General features: G+C 47.4%; 1 protein-coding gene across 7 annotated transcripts in view; it reads right to left on the bottom strand.

The window, feature by feature from the left end:
• ttc7b (tetratricopeptide repeat domain 7B) overlaps nucleotides 1–22,365 on the bottom strand; it is a 499,428-nt gene that overhangs the window by 342,905 nt on the left and 134,158 nt on the right. For all 7 annotated transcript variants that reach the window (XM_086002622.1, XM_086002620.1, XM_086002625.1 and 4 more), the window contains exon 8: nucleotides 9,864–9,927. In XM_086002622.1, the coding sequence (XP_085858748.1) occupies nucleotides 9,864–9,927 (64 nt within the window). The remainder of the gene's footprint in view (nucleotides 1–9,863; nucleotides 9,928–22,365) is intronic.

Genomic DNA, 22,365 nt, shown 5'->3' with positions numbered 1-22,365 from the left:
AAGGCCGAGGTCCAACAAAAAACTCGCGACGTAAAGAACAGATGGTGGGTGGAGAAGCGCAGGAGATCCAGCAGCTAGCCGACAACCACGATGTGCGTGGATTCTTTAGCGCAGTCAAGACCATCTACGGCCCAAGCACCCAAGGCCCTTCCCCACTGCGGGCCAAGAACGGAGAGGTACTCATCAAGGACAGGTAAGCAGTCAGTGCCCGCTGGAAGGAGCACTTCGAAGATCTCCTTAACCACAACTCTGTCTTCGACACGAGTGTCCTCAACTCCATCCCACAGCATGCTACCCGCCACCATCTCAGCACAACCCCAGCCCGGCATGAGGTTGAAAAGGCCATCCGACAACTGAAGAACAACAAGGCCTCAGGAGCAGATGGAATCCCCGCCGAGGCACTAAAGCATGGCGGAGAAGCACTACTGGCGTGAATTCATGAACTCATTTCTCTTATCTGGAAGGAGGAGAGCATGCCAGGGGATCTCAGACGCCGTAATTGTGACCATCTTCAAGAAAGGCGACAAGTCCGATTGCGGTAATTACAGAGGAGTTTCCCTGCTATCTGCCACAGGGAAAGTCATCGCAAGAATCCTCCTCAATCGCCTTCTCCCAGTGGCCGAAGAGCTCCTCCCAGAGTCGCAATGCGGATTCCGCCCACTAAGGGGCACAATGGACATGATCTTCACCGCACGTCAATTACAAGAGAAATGCAGGGAACAGCACCAACCACTGTACATGGCCTTCTTTGATCTCACAAAGACCTTCGACACTGTCAACCGTGAGGGATTATGGAGTGCCCTCCTCAAATTCGGCTGCCCTCAAAAGTTTGTCACTATCCTCCGCCTGCTTCACGGCGACATGCAAGCCGTGATCCTGACCAACGGTTCCACCACAGACCCAATTCACGTACGAACCGGGGTCAAGCAAGGCTGTGTCATCGCACCAACGCTCTTCTCAATCTTCCTTGCTGCAATGCTCCACCTCACCCTCAGTAAGCTCCCCACTGGAGTGGAGCTAATTTACAGAACAAATGGGAAACTGTTCAACCTCCGTCGCCTCCAGTCCAGATCCAAGGTCATCCCATCCTATGTCGTCGAATTACAGTATGCAGACGATGCTTGCATCTGCGCTCACTCGGAGGTCGAACTCCAAACCATCGTAAACACCTTCACCGAAGCATACGAGAGCATGGGCTTTACACTAAACATCCGTAAGACAAAGGTCCTCTACCAACCTGCCCCCGCCACACAGTGCTGCCCCCCGATTATCAAAATCCACGACAAGGCCTTGGACAACGTAGACCACTTTCCATACCTCGGGAGCCTACTGTCAACAAGGGCAGACGTCGACAACGAAGTCCAACACCGCCTTCAGTGTGCCAGTGCAGCCTTCGGTCGCCTGAGGAAGAGAGTGTTTGAAGACCAGGACCTCAAACCCGGCACTAAGCTCATGGTCTACAGGGCAGCAGTGATACCTGCCCTGCTGTATACCTCAGAGACATGGACCATGTACAGCAGGCACCTCAAAGCAGGATAGGCGCACCAATGTCAGTGTTCTTGCTCAGGCCAACATCCCCAGCATCGAAGCTCTGACCACGCTCAATCAGCTCCGATGGACGGGTCACATTGTCCGCATGCCCGATACGAGACTCCCAAAACAAGCGCTCTATTCGGAGCTCCGGCACGGCAAGAGCCCCAGGTGGGCAGAGGAAACGCTTCAAGGACACCCTCAAAGCCTCCTTGAAAAAGTGTAACATCCGCACCGACACCTGGGAATTCCTGGCCCAAGACCGCACAAAGTGGAGGAGAAGCATCCGGGAAGGCACCGAACACCTCGAGTCTCTTCGCCGGGAGCAAGCGGAAGCCAAGCGCAGGCAGCGCATGTCAACCCAAGCACCCCACCCACCCGCCCCTTGAACCACCGTCTGCCCCGTCTGTGACAGAGACTGTAAGTCCCGCATTGGACTCATTAGTCACCTGCGAACTCATTTTTAATGTGGAAGCAAGTCATCCTCGGTTCCCCTAAGAAGAAGACGACCTTTCACAAATCTCTCTGATCAACTGAAAATTTTCGTAGTGTCCAGTCATCCTATCCTTAATTGCAGACTTTAGCAATTTCCTGACAACAGACGTTAGGCTAACTGGTCTATAATTCCCTGGTTTCCCTCTCTCGCTATTCTTAAATAGCGGAGTGACATGCGCAATTTTCCAATCTAAAAGGAACGGTTCCTGAATCTAGAGAACTTTGGAAGATTATAGGTAGTGTGTTCACCTACTTCCTTTAAAACCCTGGGATGGAAACCATCTGGTCCTGGGGATTTGTCACTCTTTAGTGCCATTATTTTCTTCATTACTGTTATTTTACTTACATTAATTTTATTGAGCCCCTGTCTCTGATTTAATATTAGTGCCCTTGGAATTTCCGGCATGCTTTCCTCTTCCTCTACTGTAAATACTGACGCAATGTAATTATTCAACATGTTCGCCATTTCCTTATCATTTATCACCGCTTTCAGTTTTTAAGGGGCCAACATTGCTCCTGACTTTTCCTAGTATAATTGTAAAAATTCCTTGCGTTGATATCCCTTGCAAGTTTCTTTTCATACTCCGTTTTTGTAGCTGTAACTCTGTTTTTGCTGTTCTTTGCATGTTTCCCTTTCGCCAGGATCAGTGGCATTTTTTGCATTTTTGTATGCTTTTTCTTAGTTTTATGCTCTTCGTTACCTCTTTAGACGTCTATGGCTTTTTTTTGGCAAGTGGAGCTCTTGCCCCTCAGGGGTATAAACTGGTCCTGTATCACCTTAAATTCATTTTTGAACATCTCCCATTGATCTTCTGTCGTTTTACCCATTAACAGATTTTCCCACTTTAATGTGGACAGTCTCTGCCTCATCCCGTTAAAGTCAGCCTTACCCAAATCTAGAATCTTATAAATGCAAGTCTTTCTTTCTTTTATGTGAGAAGAATACGTGAGCGTTTCACAGAAGGTCAGAGGTAGTGAACAGAAAACCAAATCTAGCCATCTTCTAGGAAGGGATCAGTGAGGTTATTTTTTTTTTTTTTTTATATTCGTATATGGGATGTGGGCATCGCTGGCAAGGCCAGCATTTATTGCCCATCCCAAGTTGCCCTTGAGAAGGTGGTGGTGAGCCACCTTCTTGAACCGCTGCAGTCCATGTGGTGAAGGTACTCCCACAGTGCTGTTAGGTAGGGAGTTCCAGGATTTTGACCCAGTGGCAGTGAAGGAACGGCCATATACTTCTAAGTCAGGATTGTGTGTGACTTGGAGGTGGTGGTGTTCCCATGCGCCTGCTGCCCTTGGCCTTCTAGGTGGAAGAGGTCGTGGGTTTGGGAGGTGCTGCCGAAGAAGCCTTGGCGAGTTGCTGCAGTGCATCTCGTAGATGGTACACATAAGAAAGTAAGAACATAAGACGTAGCAGCAGGAGTCGGTCATTTGGCCCCTCGAGCCTGCTCCGCCATTCAATAAGATCGTGGTTGATCTGATCTTGGCCTCAACTCCACATCCCTGCCCGCTCCCCATAACCCTTGACTCCCTTACCATTCAAAAATCTGTCTATCTCCACCTTAAATATATTCAAAGACCCAGCCTCCACAGCTCTCTGGGGAAGAGAATTCTAAAGATTCACAACCCTCAGAGAAGAAATTCCTCCTCATTTCCAATTTAAAAGGGTGTCCCCTTATTCTGAAATTATGCCCCCTAGTTCTAGATTCCCCCACGAGGGGAAACATCCTCTCTGCATCTACCCTGTCAAGCCCCTTCAGAATCTTATGTTTCAGAAGATCCCCTCTCATTCTTCTAAACTCCAATGAGTATAGGCCCAACCTGTTCAACCTTTCTTCATAAGACAACCCCATCATCTCCGGAATCAGCCTCGAAACCTTCTCTGAACTGCCTCCAATGCAAGTATATCCTTCCTTAAACAAGGAGACTAAAACTGTATACAGTACTCCAGGTGTGGTCTCACCAACGCCCTGTACAGTTGTACAAAACTTCCCTCCTTTTATACTCCATTGGCTTTGCAATAAAGGCCAACATTCCATTTGCTTTCCTAATTACTTGCTGTACTTGCATGCTAACATTGTGATTCATGTACAAGGGCCCCCAAATCCCTCTGTACCTCAACATTTTGTAATCTCTCCATATTTAAATAATAATTTGCTTTTTTATTTTTCCTACCAAAGTGGATAACCTCGCATTTTCCCACATTAAACTCCATCTGCCAGATTTTTGCCCACTCATTTAGCCTATCTATATCCCTTTGGAGATTCTTTGCATCCTCCGCACAATTTGCTTTCCCACCTATCTTTGTATCATCAGCAAATTACACTCAGTCCCTTCATTCAAGTCATTAATATAGATTGTATCTATAATAATATAGGCTTACAGTGCAGCTAGGACCAACCTAAAAAAGGGTATCAGGACTGCCAAAAGGAAACAGACACTGCGGATAGAGGATCACTTCCGCAACAACTCGGACCCCCGGCGCATGTGGCAAGGCATCCAGTCCATCACTGACTACAAGGGCAAAAACACCAGTCCCCCGGTTAGCGATGCCTCCCTTCTGGAGGAGCTTAACAACTTCTACGCTCGCTTCGACAGGGACAACAGGGAGCCGGCTACCAAAGCCTTGCCACCCCCGGAAGACCAGGTGCTCACTCTGTCGACCTCCGACGTAAGGGGTGTTCTACGCGGAGTGAACACACGAAAGGCTGCTGGACCGGATAGCATCCCTGGACGGGTACTCAAGGAATGCGCTGATCAGCTGGCTGATGTCTTCACCGCCATCTTCAATCTGTCATTGGCCCAGGCAGTAGTCCCTACATGCTTCAAGACCGCTACCATTATTCCTGTGCCAAAACAAATGGCTGTGACGTGCCTGAACGACTATCGACCTGTCGCACTCACACCCATCATAATGAAGTGTTTTGAGAGACTGGTCTTAGCCCACATCAAAGCCAGTGTTCCTGCCTCTTGACCAACACCAGTTTGCCTATCGTGCAAACAGATCAACCGAGGATGCAATCACAACTGCTCTACACTCGGCACTGAATCACCTAGATGGTAAGGAGACCTACATCAGAATGCTGTTCATAGACTACAGCTCAGCATTCAACACTATCGTCCCCAACAAGCTGGCCACCAAACTCCAAACTCTTGGCCTGAACACTTCCCTCTGCAACTGGACCCTGGACTTCCTAACAAACAGACCCCAGTCTGTCAAATTAGGTAACCACACCTCCCCCCCCCCCGACCCTGAACACGGGGGCCCCACAAGGATGTGTGCTGAGCCCCCTCCTCTACTCCCTCTTCACCCACGACTGTGTGGCTGTTAATGGTTCCAACACCATCATCAAGTTTGTGGATGACACCACGGTAGTAGGCCAGATCACCAACAATGATGAGTCAGCCTACAGGGAGGAGGTCCAGCATCTCGTGAAGTGGTGCGCCAATAACAACCTAGCCCCTAACACCAAGAAAACAAAAGAAATCATTGTGGACTTCAGGAAGTCCAAAGGCGGAAGTCACACCCCCCATCCACATCAATGGGGCTGTGGTGGAAAGGGTGGACAGCTTTAAGTTCCTCGGAGTCCACATCACGGAAGACCTCTCCTGGTCCCTCAACACCTCCTCTCTGGTGAAGAAGGCCCAGCAGCGCCTATATTTTCTAAGGAGGCTGAAGGGATGTAATCTGTCACCCCTGATCCTCTCTAACTTCTACCGCTGCACTATAGAGAGCATCCTGACAAACTGTATCACAGTATGGTATGGCAGCTGTAGCTACTATGACCGGAAAGCCCTGCAGCGGGTAGTCAAAACTGCCCAATGCATTACCGGCACCCGGCTACCGACCATAGAGCACATATACCAGAAACGCTGTCTACGGAGGTCACGGTCCATCATCAAAGACCCTACCCACCCCAGCCACAGTCTGTTCGCCCTCCTGCCATCTGGGAGACGCTACAGATGCATTCGCACCCGTACGACCAGATTTAGGAACAGCTTCTTTCCCAGGGCTGTCATCCTACTGAGCTCCACAAATAAACCCTAAAGCCTGCACATCTGCCAATGCACTTTATTATGGTTATATTTATGTTAATATACTACAAGCCAAATGTATGTCGAATGTTTAAATGTCTTAATCCAAATGTACTCTCTCGGGAGCCGCAAGCCTACATTTCGTTATACTGCACTTATGCACTACAATGACAATAAAAGTTGATTTGATTTGATTTGAAATAGTTGAGGCCCCAGCACCGATCCCTGCGGCACCCCACTAGTTACAGTTTGCCAACCTGAAAATGACCCATTTATCCCGACACTCTGTTTTCTGTTAGTTAGCCAATCCTCTATCCAGGCTAATATATTACCCCCAACCCCGTGAGCTCTTATCTTGTGTAGTAACCTTTTATGTGGCACCTTATCGAATGTCTTCTGGAAATTCAAATACATGACATCTACTGGTTCCCCTTTATCCACCCTGCTCGTTACATCCTCAAAAAATTCCAGCAAATTTGTCAAAACATGATTTCCCTTTCATAAAACCATGCTGACTCTGCTTGACTATATTATGATTTTCTAAATGTCCTGCTACCACTTCCTTAATGATGGACTCCAACATTTTCCCAATGACAGGTCGATAGTTGCTTGCTTTCTGTCTCCCTCCTTTCTTAAATAGGGGCATTATATTTGCGGTTTTCCAGTCCGCTGGGACCTCTCCAGAATCCAGGGAATTTTGGTAGATTCCACACTGCAGCCACGGTATGCTGGTGGTGGAGGGAGTGAATGTTTAAGGTGGTGGATGGGGTGCCAATCAAGTGGGCTGCTTTGTTCTGGATGGTGTCGAGCTTCTTGAGTGTTGTTGGAACTGCACTCATCCAGTCAAGTGGAGAGTATTCCATCACACTCCTTACTTGTATCTAGACTGAAGAAGTCAGAAACCTGATTTATACTTGTAACTGCTTAGTTTCAAACTGCATCCAGCATCAAGTAGATTAACTATGAACACCATTCACACCAAAGTACACAGCGAGGGTTGTGTAAACTGACACACATCCAAATATAATCTGCACAATATCAGGCAGGAAACAGGCGGGTAGGAAAATCACAACCTGCATCATGACAGCACATGCAACTCTTGGCAGGATGCGTGCTCTCAATAACAGTTTAAATGATCACAATTTCAACTCAGGCACTTACATCAGTAGCTCTCCTGATCCACGCTGAAGATATGATGAACTGGGCACTCAGTATGTTTTGGTTTTAAACAAAGAAAAAAAAATTGGAAGAAATATATGCAGGAAGAGTGCGTGAGAGTTCTCTGACATTGTTTCGTGATAGATCAGAGGTATTGAAGAGGGGACTGAATCAGAGAGATTCTCCTCAACTACAAGGAGAGGTTCAGTCTAAAAATAAGATGACGACTCAAATGGAGAAGTCAGATAGCCCATTGATACTGGTACGGGCAACTGCTTAGTTTCAGGTTTAAATACTGTTGGTTTATATGGGAGTCGTCACACTGGGTGCACAAAGCGGAAACATACTCCAATCCTTCAATAAAAGCTACAAATCATCATTAAAATGCCTTGATTTTAAAACTGTCATCCGTGTGTTCAAATACCTCCATGGCCTCGCCCCTCCCCAGCTCTGTAAACTCCTCCAGCCCTACAACCTTGAGAACACTCCGTTGCTCCAATTCTGGCCTCTTGCGCTTCCCCGATTTCCTTCGTCTCACCATTGGCGGCCGTGCCTTCAGCTGCCTAGGTTCTAAGCTCTAGAAATTCCCTCCCTAAACCTCTCCGCCTCTCTCTTCCTTTAAGACGCTCCTTAAAACCTACCGCTTCAACTGATACCATTCCTGTGAAGCGCCTTGGGACATTTTACTACGTTAAAGGTGCTATATAAATGCAAGTTGGTGTTGTTGTTAAAAGCAATATCTAGTTTAGAGCTTGCGGCCTTGTGCTTTTTGTTCCATGAATATATCTGTAAAAAAATTGATAGCTTCCCCTACAGGTGCCCCTGGCCCACACACTGTTGTCTATCTAGGAGGTCAGGAGGGTGGGCTCCCAGGTTTGCAGCGTCTAATACTCAGAAGATGCCCGAGTGAGTTCTGGGTAACTCGCCCACCTATTTCCTTGCTCTCCCAATCTTTGCTCAGCACTTCCCTTAGATCGAGAACTTTCTGTGAGGGAATCACTTATGAAAGTTCAACTGTCCATTGATTGGAGAGGAAAAACAATGATAAACCAAAATAGGAAAACCTTTTGCAAACTGAACCCTCTACATAGATTGGGTAAATGTAAACATTAAATAAGAATACAATAAGAATTTTTATGTGCTCGTTGATCTCCCAAACATTGCTCAAAGAGCAAATGCTTTTCAAAAAAAGCAGTTTGAGTTTCCATCTGTGGTGACTGTTAGGAGACATGGGTAAGAAAGGGTTAAAACGTAGCTTCAGCACAGAGTGAAAGACAGGCAGGAAGATTCTCTCTTTATCCCAAAGCCCAAGAGAGAGAAATAAATCCCACTTGACAAACACGTGCATCTTCAACATGGTATGGACCATGAGAGAGACACTAGCCCATTAAGACTTAATTAAAATGGTGACCTCGGGAATGAGATAAGAAAGCTGAGAAAATTGAAAAGAAAGATGAAGGATTAAGATATCTCCACCCATGTCAAAGTATAACTTTACCCACTGATTTTATATATAGCTTAGAGAGGTAGTTGCATGCCTTATATAGGCATTTAGATTAGTGATTTGTAGTCAAGAAAGGTATATAAACCCATGAATTGTAATGGGAATTTGGTTGTGTCTCAGGAAGATTGAACTGTATGCTCGATAGACCCCATTTCCCCCAATCAAGTTTGCTTGACTTGTAAGTATTTCCCCTTATTTGGAGCATTAAAATTTGAGTAAGTTAAATTGTGCTTGGGATCGTATTGTCTCACCATCATTGATTGAACTCACATAAATTTAGCTAGCAAGGCAACATATTAGGGATGGGCAATAAATGCTGGCCTTTCCAGCGATGCCCAGCGAATGAATACATTTAAAAAAAAACACAGACCAGGGATCAAATCTGAGATCTGCCTAGTCTGTATGACTCAGTGCCACAACAGTCAGTGTTGTACTCACTAAACCACTCCGGTGGGGGGGGGGGGGGGGGGGTGGAGGGAAAGAGAAAGAGAGAGAGAGAGAGAGAGAGAGAGAGAGAGAGAGAGAGAGAGAGAGAGAGAGAGGCAAAACTACCAATTTAATTCCGTAGACAATAAAAGTGACAACACCAGGAGCGAGAGATGGGCCACTTGTTGAACCCAAGCGTCAGCCATGGCTCAGTTGGTAGCACGTTGCCTCGGAGTCAGGGATTTGAGCCCCATAATCTAGGCCGACAGTCCAGTGCAGTACTGTGTGAGTGCTGCACGGTCGGAGGTGCCATCTTTCGATTGAGACGTTAAACTGAGGCCCCGTCTGCCATTTCAGGTTAGACATAATAGATGCCACGGTGCTACGTTGAGATGGAGTTAGGTGGGAGGAGGCATAAACACTGGCATAGACCTGTTGGGCTGAACGGCCTGCTTCTGTGCTGAAAAGTTCTATGTACTTGGGAGCTTAGAGTTCTCAGTTAAGTGCACAAGTATGATTCTTTCCTTGCTGATGCTGTAGTTGTGCAGCCCAACGTGCCTGTCAAAGCGAACAATCAGAATTTATTAACACGCTATTTCTTCACACCGGCTCCATTTCTCAAGCATCAAGTTATCACTTGCGTTGGGACAATTATAATTACATTAAATGTCACCACACTGAACTTTCCTCTTGGCTGTGAAGCAATCACACTTACCATAGATTCACTAATGAGCAGCAGCAAAAGAGCTTCTTCTGTGTTTTCTTGAGGACAGAAAATGCTGGAATGATAAGAGGATACAATAATGCAATTAACAGCTTCATTCGGCAGTCTTTTTAAAAAAAAGTCAAGAAAAATCTATAATTGCAATTTGTGAACTTCTCAGGGGGAAGTTTCTCCTGACACCAATTTTAGTGAAAAAGTCAATGTGAGGAGTTCCCATTTTGTACTCATGCTAATTTTTTTTGCACTAAAAGGAATTTAATCCCCTCCCTTGTGAATTGGCAAAAGACGCTCGTATATTCCCCTCAGTCGAGGGAAATACAAAGTGGGGACAGGGAAAGCACAAGATGGCGGTTGGACAAAAGTCTATTGACGGTAAATATCTTCAATATCACCATGAATTAATTGCATCAGAACTATCCGTTGGTTCAATATTTGTTTTTTTTTATTCCCGCCCTGAAGTATTGAAGCATTCCACGGGAACTCACCTCAATAGTCTTTCTTCACATCTGAGGCTAGGCAGAAAGTGTTGGCAGACTATGGGACCACAGCCCAGAATCACAGCCTCTCCCATCTACATATGCAAACTTGCAAGCAAGGATCCAGTGGATCTTGATCAGGAAGGCTGACTGATTTTTTTCCCCTCCACTTCCATCTCCACCGCTGAGATCAGCTAACCCAGCACAGAGCAGCAATTGAACCTCGCACCTTCCTGATCTGCATGGATTTGTCCTCTAAGTCATCAGGGGAGCCTATAATATACATTGATACGTGCTGTATCAGAAGGGAACATCAACTTTGCATCTGTCGGTTGCATCCCCATCTTGAATATGTCATGTGCTTCTAAGTTAAAGAGGATCATAGAATTATAGAAATTTACAGCACAGAAAGAGGCCATTCGGCCCATCTTGTCTGTGCCAGCCGATAGAGCTATCCAGCCTAATCCCACTTTCCAGCACTTGGTCCGTATCCTTGTAGGTTGCGGCACTTCAAGTGCATATCCAAGTACTTTTTAAATGCGATGAGGGTCTCTGCCTCTACCACCCTTTCAGGCAGTGAGTTCCAGACCCCCACCACCCTCTGGGTGAAAACATTTCTCCTCAACTCCCCTCTAAACCTCCTACCAATTACTTTAAATCTATGCCCCCTGGTTATCGACCCTTCTGCTAAGGGAAATAGGTCCTTCCTATCCACTCTATCTAGGCCCCTCATAATTTTATACACCTCAATTAGGTCTCTCCTCAGCCTCCTCTGTTCCATGCTTTCTTAACCACCTTATCTACCTGTCCTGCTACCTTCAGGGATCTGTGGACATGCACACCAAGGCCCCTCTGATCCTCTGCACTTCTTGGTATCCTACCATTTATTGTGTATTTCCTTGCCTTGTTAGCCCTCCCCAAATAAATTTGCCACTGTTCAGCCCACCTGACCAGTCCACTGATATCTTCCTGCTGTCTACAGCTTTCTTCTTCATTATCAACCACACAGCCAATTTTTGTATCATCTGCAAACTTCTTAATCATACTTCCTACATTCAAGTCCAAATCATTGATATATAACACAAAAAGCAAAGGACCCAGTACTGAGCCCTGCGGAACCCCACTGGAAACAGCCTTCCAGTCACAAAAACACCCTTCGACCATTACCCTTTGTCTCCTGCCTCTGAGCCAATTTCGGATCCAACTTTCCACTTTGCCTTGGATCCCATGGGCTTTTATTTTCATGACCAGTCTGCAATGCGGTACCTTATCAAAAGCCTTGCTAAAATCCATACAGACTACATCAAACGCACTACCCCTCATTGACCCTCCTTGTTACCTCCTCAAAAAATTCAAACAAGTTAGTCAGACACGAACTTCCCTTAACAAATCCACGCTGACTGTTCCTGATTAATCCGTGTCTTTCTAAATTAAGATTTATCCTGTCCCTCAGAATTTTTTCCAATAATTTTCCCACCACCAAGGTTAGGCTGACTGGCCTGTAATTACATGGTCTATCCCTTTCTCACTTTTTAAACAATGGTACCACATTAGCAGTCCTCCGGCACCAAACCTGTAACCAGAGAGGATTCAAAAATGATGGTCAGAGCCTCTGCTATTTCATCTCTTACTTCTCTTAACAGTCTGGGATATATTTCATCCAGGCCTGGGGATTTATCCACTTTCAAAGATGCTAAGCCCCTTAATGCTTCCTCTATCACTATGCTTATTTCATCGAATATTTCACACTCCTCCTCCCTGATTGAAATTTTTGCATCGGCCCTCTCTTTAAGAACCATACCCATGTCTTCTGCCTCCACACACAGGTTATCTTTATGGTCCCTAATAGGCCCTACTCTTACTTTAGTTATCCTCTTGCTCTTAATGTATTTATAAAACATCTTTGGGTTTTCCTTGATTTTACTTGCCAATATTTTTTCATGCCCTCTCCTTGCTTTCCTAATTTCCTTTTTAATTTCACCCCTGCACTTTCTTTACTCCTCTCGGCTTTCTGAAGCTTCCCTTTTTTTCCTTTATCCTTCCCTGTATGCCCCTTTACATCCAGGGAGCTCTAGATTTGTTAGTCCCACCCTTTATCTTTAAGGGAATTGTGGTAAACCACTACTAACTCTGTACATGTCTGTGTGGTAAACCACTGTTAACTCTGTACAGGTCCAGGCATGTCTCCACCCCTAAGCCCGGGTATAAAGGTGACTCACCACCCTTCCCCCGGGAGCTCTTAGGATGGATCCACTAGCAGAGGCATGCTCCAGTTCTTAGTCAATACGTGAGGCCTGTTAACGAGGTCTACGCCAGACACCTCCTGGCTACCCGAAAACAGCGCCCCGGGGAATCGGGCGCCGAATACTTACTGGCACTGAGAGTCCTCGGCCGGGCCTGTAATTGCAAAGCGGTGACAGCCAAGGAATGCACGGAAGACCTGATCCGAGACGCCTACGTAGCCGGCATCAGGTCCAACTATACTCGGCAGAGGCTGCTGGAACAGAGGGGGCTCGACCTGCAGAAGACGGTGGCCCTTGCTAACTCGTTAGACGTGGCCCTCCAGAACATGGACGTCTACCCCCCTGACCGGATGGCCACGTGGATGTCACGGGAGCAGCCATCTTGGGACCCGGTAAGGCCACAAGCCGCCAGCAGCCCAACTACAGCTGCAATGACCAGAGGCCAGAAATGCTACTTCTGCGGCCAGGCCAAGCATCCCAGACAGCAATGCCCAGCAAAGGACGCGACCTGCTCCAAATGCGGCAAGAAAGGCCACTACGTGAGAGTGTGCAGGGCGAAATCGACCCCCAATTCCAGCAGTGCCACGTGTGAACCGTGCAGGCCACCATTTTGGACCCCACCAACCACGTGTGAGCCGTGCGGGCCGCCATTTTGGGCACCACCAGCCGCGGGGGAGCCGCCATCTTGGACACCATTTCGAGACCAGGCCCCCAGCGCGGGCGAATACTACAGCGACCCACCGACCTCGACGATGGCCTCCATCACCCTGGACCAATCTAGGCCCCATCAACTAGCCAGGTCCATGATGAACGTAAAGGTAAATGGCCATGCCACAAATTGCCTTTTCGACTGCGGAAGCACGGAGATAGCAGATAGCACAATACCGGGTATTCTCGACGATTGATCTGAAGTCGGCATACCACCAGCTCCCCATCAGGCCCGAGGACCGCCAGTACACGGCCTTCGAGGCAGACGGTCGCCTCTACCACTTCCTCCGAGTCCCCTTCGGCGTCACCAACGGGGTAAAGGTCTTCCAAAGGGAGATGGACCGGATGGTTGACCAGAACGCGCTGCAGGCCACCTTCCCCTATCTAGACAACGTCACCATCTGCGGCCATGACCACGACGCCAACCTAGAAAAATTCCTCCGTACAGCCCAACGGCTGAATCTGACATACAACAGAGAAAAATGTATGTTCCGCACCACGCGACTTGCTATTCTTGGCTGCGTGGTGGAAAACAGAGTCATCGGCCCCGACCCCGACCGAATGCGCCCCCTCCTGGAACTACCCCTCCCCCACTGCCTAAAAGCCCTGAAGAGATGCCTAGGGTTCTTCTCTTACTACGCCCAGTGGGTGCCCAACTATGCGGACAAAGCCCGACCCCTCATCAAGTCAACCTCCTTCCCCCTGACGGCAGAGGCCCGTGCGGCCTTCACCCTCATAAAAGAGGACATTGCGAAGGCCACAATGCACGCAGTGGATGAGTCCATCCCTTTCCAAGTGGAGAGCGATGCATCCGACTTCGCCCTAGCCGCAACCCTTAACCAGGCGGGGAGACCCGTGGCCTTCTTTTCACAGACCCTCCAGGGCCCCGAAATTCGACACTCCTCAGTCGAGAAGGAGGCCCAGGCGATAGTGGAGGCTGTACGGCACTGGAGGCATTACCTGGCCGGTAAACATTTCACCCTGCTCACTGACCAACGGTCAGTAGCATTTATGTTTAACAACAGGCAAAGGGGGAAAATCAAAAATGATAAGATATTGCGGTGGAGGATCGAGTTATCCACCTACAACTACGATATCTTATACCGGCCCGGGAAACTTAATGAGCCCCCAGACGCCCTATCCCGTGGGACATGTGCCAACGCACAAGTCGATAGGCTACGGACCCTCCACAATGATCTCTGCCACCCGAGGGGTCACCAGGTTCTTCCATTTTATTAAAGCTCGCAACCTGCCTTACTCCATCGAGGAGGTCAGGACCATGACCAGGAACTGCGCCGAATGCAAACCGCATTTTTATAGGCCAGACAGGGCACACCTGGTTAAAGCCACCCGCCCCTTCGAACGTCTCAGCGTCGATTTCAAGGGGCCCCTTCCCTCCTCTGACCGCAACACGTACTTCCTCAATATTATTGACGAGTACTCCCGTTTCCCCTTCGCCATCCCCTGCCCGGACATGACCAGCGCCACAGTCATCAGGTGCCTCAACGACCTGTTCGCCATATTTGGCTTCCCCCAATTACATCCACAGCGACAGGGGCTCGTCGTTCATGAGCGACGAGCTGCGCCAGTACCTGCTCGAGAAGGGCATAGCCACGAGCAGGGCTACCAGCTACAACCCCCGGGGTAACGGACAGGTAGAGGGGGAGAACGCAACGGTGTGGAAGACCGCCATGCTCGCCCTAAACTCCAAGGGCCTCCCAATCTCCCGCCGGCAAGATGTCCTCCCCGATGTGCTCCACTCCATACGATCACTGCTCTGTACTGCCACAAACGCCACCCCTCACGAGAAGATGTTCGTCTTCCCCAGGAAATCCACCTCGGGGACATCACTACCGCCATGGCGGACGTCTCCGGGACCCGTCCTGCTCAGGAAACACGTGAGGAGCCATAAGACGGACCCCCTGGTCGAAAAGGTTCACCTCCTCCACGCCAACCCACAGTACGCCTACGTGGCGTATCCTGACGGGCGGGAGGACAGTCTCAATTCGAGACCTCGCACCCTCAGGTACCACCCGAAACACCATCGATCACCATCCACTACCTCCACCCACCACCACTACCCACGACGCACCACCGGGGTGTCTACCACGAACTGACGACATGCCGGTGCCATCCCTACCTCGAGAGGACGACACGCCAGTGCTCCGTCCCACGCGAGAAGCGGCCGCGGGCAAAGAACCGCCGCAACCGGCACCACGAAGATCATTACAGCAGACAAGACCCCCGGAGAGACTTTCGTATACGAACTTTTGAAACACTTCACCCCGCCGGACTCTTTTTTAAACGAGGGATGAATGTGGTAAACCACTGCTAACTCTGTACATGTCTGTGTGGTAAACCACTGTTAACTCTGTACAGGTCCGGGCATGTCTTCGCCCCTGGCTCCACCCCTAAGCCTGGGTATAAAGGTGACTCACCACCCTTCCCCCGGGAGCTCTTAGGATGGATCCACTAGCAGAGGCATGCTCCAGTTCTTAGTCAATAAAAGCCTACTTTGTATAAGTTCAACTCGTAGTCTTTGGTGTTGTTAATAGTGCATCAGGAATATACTTGCTCTGAACCCTCACTATCTCCTCCTTGAATGCCTCCCACTGCCCTGACACTGATTTACCTTCAAGTTTCTGTCTCCAGTCCACTTTGGCTAAATCACATCTCAGCTTAATAAAATTAGCTTTACCCCAATTGGAGAACTTTTATTCCTGGTCTATCCTTGTCCTTTTCCTTAACTACGCTAAATCTAACTGAATTATGATCACTACCACCAATATGCTCTCCCACTGATCCCCTTTCCACCTGTCCAGCTTTGTTCCCTAAAACTAGGTCCAGAACTGCCCCCTCTCTTGTTGGGCTTGCTATGTACTGGCTAAAAAAGTTCTCCTGAATGCATTTTAAGAATTCTGCTCCCTCGATACCTTTCACACTAATTTTATCCCAGTTAATATTGGGGAAGTTGAAATCCCCTACTATTACTGCCCTATTTTTGTACGTCTCAGAAATTTGCCTACATTGTTTCTTTAATCAATATTGTGATCCCCCCCTTTTTTTATCCCCCTATCTCATCTGAAAACCCTGTAACCAGGAATGTTGAGCTGCCATTCCTGCCCTTCTTTCAGCCATGTCTCAGTAATAGCTATAATATCATACTCCCACGTGTCTATCTGTGCCCTCAGCTCATCTGCTTTATTCCCTAGATTCCTTGCGTTGAAGTATATACCATTTAGCACCGCTAAACTCCCATGTTGTCTATTTTCTAGCCTTTGTTTCCTCTGCCTTCCAAACTCGCTTACGCTGTCATCTTCCAAAATTCTATAGATTATGGAACAGTTCCTGCAGATTGGAGGATGGCAAATGTAACCCCACTATTTAAAAAAGGAGGGAGAGAAAACAGGGAACTACAGACCGGTTAGTCTAGCATCAGTAGTAGGAAAAATGCTAGTCTCTTATAAAGGATGTGATAACAGGACAATTAGAAAATATCAACGGGGATTAGGCAAAGTCAACATGGCTTTATGAAAGGGAAATCGTGTTTGACAAACCTACTGGAGTTTTTTTGAGGATGTAACTGGTAGAATAGATAAGGGAGAACCAGTGGATGTGGTGTATTTGGATTTTCAGAAGGCCTTTGATAAAGTCCCACATAAGAGGTTAGTGTGCAAAATTAAAGCACATGGGATTGGGGGTAATATACTGGCATGGATTGAAAATTGGTTAACAGACAGGAAACAGAGAGTAGGAATAAATGGGTCTTTTTCAGGGTGGCAGGCGGTGACTAGTGGGGTACCGCAGGGAGCAGCGCTTGGGCCCCAGCTATTCACAATATATATCAATGAATTGGATGAGGGAACTAAATGTAATATTTCCAAGTTTACTGACGACACAAAACTAGGTGGGATTGTGAGTTGTGAGGAGGATGCAAAGAGGCTTCAAAGCGACTTAGACAAGTTGAGTGAGTGGGCAAATACATGGCAGATGCAGTATAACGTGGATGAATGTGAAGTTATCCACTTTGGTAGGAAAAACAGAAAGGCAGAGTATTATTTAAATGGTGATAGATTGGGAAATGTTCATGTACAAAGGGACCTGGGTGCTCTTGTACACCAGTCACTGAAAGCAAACATGCAGGTGCAGCAAGCAGTTAGGAAGGCAAATGGTATGTTGGCCTTCATTGCAAGAGGATTTGAGTACAGGAGCAAGGATGTCTTACTACAGTTATACAGGGCCTTGGTGAGACCACACCTGGAGTACTGTGTGCAGTTTTGGTCTCCTTACCTAAGAAAGGATATAATTGCCAGAGGTAGTGCAGCGAAGGTTCACCAGACTGATTTCTGGGATGGCAGGACTGTCGTATAAGGAGAAATTGGGTCGACTAGGCCTGTATTCACTAGAGTTTAGAAGAATGAGAGGGGATCTCATTGAAACGTTTTAAATTCCGACAGGGCTAGACAGACTGGATGCAGGGAGGATGTTTCCCCTGCTTGGGGCTCTAGAACGAGGAATCACAGTTTCAGGATACGGGGTAGAACATTTAGGACTGAGATGAGAAGAAATTTCTTCACTTTTGAGGGTGGTGAACCTGTGGAATTCTCTACCACAGAAGACTGTGGAGGCCAAGTCACTGAATATATTTAAGAAGGAGATAGATAGATTTCTAGATGCAAAAGACGTCAAGGGGTATGGGGAGAGAGCGGGAATATGGTATTGCGATAGAGAATCAGCCATGATCATATTGAATGGCGGAGCAGGCTCGAAGGGTCGAATGGCCTACTCCTGCTCCTATTTTTCTATGTTTCTATCCCTAATTGCCCTTGAGAAGGTGGTGGTGAGGCGCCTTCGTGAACCGCTGCAGTCCTTGTGGTGAAGGTACTCCCACAGTGCTGTTCGGGAGGGAGTCCCATGATTTTGACCTAGGGACAATGAAGGAACAGCGATATATTTCCAAGTCAGGATGGAGGGGAACCTGGAGTTGATCGTGCTCCCATGCCTGCTGCCCTTGTCCTCCTAGGTGGTAGAGGTCGCGGGTTTGGGAGGTGCTGTCGAAGAAGCCTTGCTGAGTTACTGCAGTGCATCTTGTAGATGGTACATACTGCAGCCACGGTGCGCCGGTGGTGGAAGGAGTGAATGTTTAAGTTGGTGATGGGGTGCCAATCAAGCGGGCTGCTTTGTCCTGGATGGTGACGAGCTTCTTGAAAGTTGTTGGAGCTGCACTCATCCAGGCAAGTGCAGAGTATTCCATCACACTCCTGACTTGTGCCTTGTAGATGGTGGAAAGGCTTTGGGGAGTCAGGAGGTGAGACACGCACCGCAGAATACCCAGCCTCTGACCTGGTCCAGTTAAGTTTCTGGTCAATGGTGACTCCCAGGATGTTGATGGTGGGGGATTCGGCGATGGTAATGCCGTTGAATGTCATGGGCAGTGGTTATACTCTCTTTTGTTGGAGACAGCGCAGAAACAGGCCATTCAGCCCAACTGATCTATGCCGGTGATTATGCTCCACACAAACCTCCTCCCATCTTAATTCATCTCACCCTATCAACATATCCTTTTATTCCTTTCTCCCTCATGTACTTATCTAGCTTCCCCTTAAATGCATCTATGCTATTCACCTCAACTACGTTAATGTGGTAGCAAGATCCACATTCTAACCATTCTCGGTAAAGAAAGTTTGGTTTCCCAAACCGATGCGCAGTGAGATTTTGCTGACTGTCTCAGGACTTTCCTTTAATTCTGGGGCTGCAGCTGTTAAAGTCACAAGTGGAAATCTCGGGAAGAGCCCCAGAAAGCATAAGCTCCAAGTTACTGAAGGGTGACAATTCAAGGCAAATGTTGTTTCCCAGGTCAGTGGTGGTGCCAAAAGAACATGCATCGATGTCTCTTGCCTTGCAATATGGTTCAGAGCCAGAAGGGAAAGAAAAGCTTTCCCCTTCCCTTAGACTAAGCACATATTCCCATTATGGGCAATTAAGGGGTGATCTCATTGAGATGTTTAAGATGGTCAAAGTAGTTGACAGGGTAGATAGAGAGAAACTCTTTCCTTTGGTGGGGGGAGTCCAGAACAAGGGGACATAACTGTAAAATTACAGCCAGGCCATTCAGGGGTGATGTCAGAAAGCACTTCTTCACACAAAGGGTAGTGGAAATCAGGAACGCTCTTCCCCAAAAAGTTGTTGAGACTGGGGGGTCAATTGAAAATTTCAAAACTGAGATTGATAGCTTATTAGGTAAGCGTATTAAGGGATATGGAACCAAGGAGTTAAGATACAGATCATCCGCGATCTAACTGAATGGCGGAACAGGCTCGAGGTGCAGAACAGCTTACAGAATTCCTTCCCTGACTCCCAGATACCAGATAGTAAATTATAATTGATCACATCCCTCTTCTCCTCCCCGAGTCTGCACCAATTAATCAAAATCTACAAAGCTTTCATTTTACATGTCTGATGCACTTTAGGAAGGGAGCATCAAATTTTTTTTTTTATAACAGCTGAATTCCTAACCTTTCTGTACTAACAAGCTGAAAATGTGTGCAGTCGGAGCTAACAGCAGCTTTTCAAAATTCAAATACTAAGAAACGTAAACCTGACAGATTTTATCAGTCAGAAGTTCTATTTTGGATAGAACATAATTAGAGGTTTGGTAGATAAAAGAAAAAAAAGCTCTTTAATAAAAGTCAAAATGTGCTCCCTGGAATTATATACAATCTACAGCACAGAAACAGGCCATACGAACCAACTGGTCTATGCTGGTGTATGTGCTCCATATGATCAGATTCACCATCCTTTCATTTCTCCCCTCCTCTCTAGAAGGCCGTGACTCGAACTGAGGTACGATCCCTCCACTACTGGCAGCTCATGGACATTTTTCGCCTGTGGTGCGAGGCAGTGAATGCTGTTTGAAATACATTATAATTGAGCCAATTCTGCTCTCACTTGAAGTCCATTGGGTACGTCAAAGCCTTGCTCTTCAGACCTTACCACAAACTCCACTCCTGAACCACTGACTATTCCGTCCCCCTTCCCTGCCAATGTCTCAGTCCAAACTAGACTGTTCGCAACCTCTTCAACCCCAAGCTGAAATTTTGACTCCACAATCTCTCCATCAGAAAAGCTCCTCCTCTGTAACATCACCTGCTTCCTCCCCTACCTCAACCCATCTGCCACCGAAACTATTATACATGCCTTTGTTACCTCAGGACCCTATTTAGGAAGGATGTGAAAGCTTTGGCGAGGGTACAGAAAAGATTTTCTAGGTTCCAGGGATGAGGGATTACAGTTACGTGGATAGACTGGAGAAGCTGGGGTTGTTCTCCTTAGAGCAGAGAAGGCTATGAGGAGATTTGATAGATACATAGAAGATAGGAGCAGAAGTAGGCCATTCGGACCCTCAAGCCTGTTCCGCCATTTAATGAGATCATGGCTGATCATCCAAATTCAGTACCCTGTCCCTGCTTTCTCCCCATATCCCTTGATCCCTTTAGCCGTAAGAAATATATCTAACTCCTCCTTGAATATATTTAATGAATTGGCTTCAACTGCCTTTTGTGGTAGAGAATTCCACAGGTTCACCACTCTCTGGGTGAAGAAATTCCTCCTCATCTCAATCCTAAATGGCATACCCCTTATCCTTAGACTGTGACCCCTGGCTCTGGACTCCCCCGCCATCGGGAACATCCTTCCTGCATCTAGTCTGTCTAGTCCTGTTAGAATTTTATAAGTTTCAATGAGATCCCCTCTCATTCTTCTAAACTCTAGCGAATATAAGCCTAATCGACCCAATCTCTCCTCATACGTCATTCCTGCCATCCCAGGTATCAGTCTGGTGAATCTTCACTGCACTCTCTCCATGGCAAGAACATCCTTCCTCAGATAAGGCGACCAAAACTGCACACAATAACTCAAGGTGTGGTCTCACCAAGGCCCTGTACAACTGCAGCAAGACATCCTTGCTCCTGTACTCGAATCCTCTCGCTATGAAGGCCAACATACCATTTGCCTTCTTAACCGCCTGCTGCACCTGCATGCTTACCTTCAGCGACTGGTGCACAAGGACACCCAGGTCTCGTTGCACTTCCCCTTTTCCCAATCTATTGCTGTTCAGATAATAATCTGCCTTCCTGTTTTTTCTACCGAAGTGGATAACCTCGCATTTATCCACATTATACTGCATTTGCCATGCATCTGCCCAATCTGTCCAAATCATACTGGAGTTTCTCTGCATCCTCCTCACAGCACACACGCCCACCCAGCTTTGTGTTGTCTGCAAACTTGGAGATATTACATCTCGTTCCCTCGTCTAGATCATTTATATATATTGTGTTTAAAGTCATGAAGGGTTTAACTAATAGAGAAACTGTTTCCAATGGCTGAAGGGTCAATAACCAGCGGGCACAGATTTAAGGTAATTGGCAAAAGAACCAGAGGCGACATGAGGAAAATGTTTTTATGCAATGACTGGTTAGGATTTGGAATGCACTGCCCTATAGGGTGGTGAATACAGATTCTAGTAGCTTCCAAAAGAGAATTGGATAAATACTTGAAGGAGAAAAAATTGCAGGGATATGGGGAAGGAGCCAGGGAGTGGGACTAACTGGATTGCTTTTCGAAAGAGCCGGCGCAAGCTCGATGTGACAAATGGCCTCCTCCTGTGCTGTACTGTTCTATGATTCTAATTACTCAATGATCTTCTTGCTGGCCTCCTTCCTGCACTCTCCAGAAACTCCAGATTGCCCAAAGCTCTGCTGGTTGGATTCTATCGCCAACCCAATCCCACTCGCCCAATGAGCCCATCCTCACTGTACTACAGAAAACTTTGTTATATCTGGCACCGACGGGACCGAGCTGTTGCCGATCTATCAAAACTGCCGGACATACCAGCGTTAATGTTGAAGCATACGGAGATTTGCAGCTCCGTATCTGGCAACAAACACTGTTGCTTAGCAACAGCTTCGAAACAGTCGGCCGTACCTTAGAAGCGTCTCTGTAGCTTAGCAACAGCTTCAGAGAGACTTTGCAGAGCCTGACTGTTGGAAAAAAAAAGCCACGAGAAGA

The sequence above is a fragment of the Somniosus microcephalus genome, chromosome 12 (genome assembly GCF_052327205.1).
Source record: "Somniosus microcephalus isolate GS21.2 chromosome 12, FLI_Smic_1.0, whole genome shotgun sequence".
NCBI classification, from domain to species: Eukaryota; Metazoa; Chordata; class Chondrichthyes; order Squaliformes; family Somniosidae; genus Somniosus; species Somniosus microcephalus.
The sequence above is the reverse complement of the archived record's forward strand: the minus strand, read 5'-3'. Positions and strand labels throughout refer to the sequence as shown.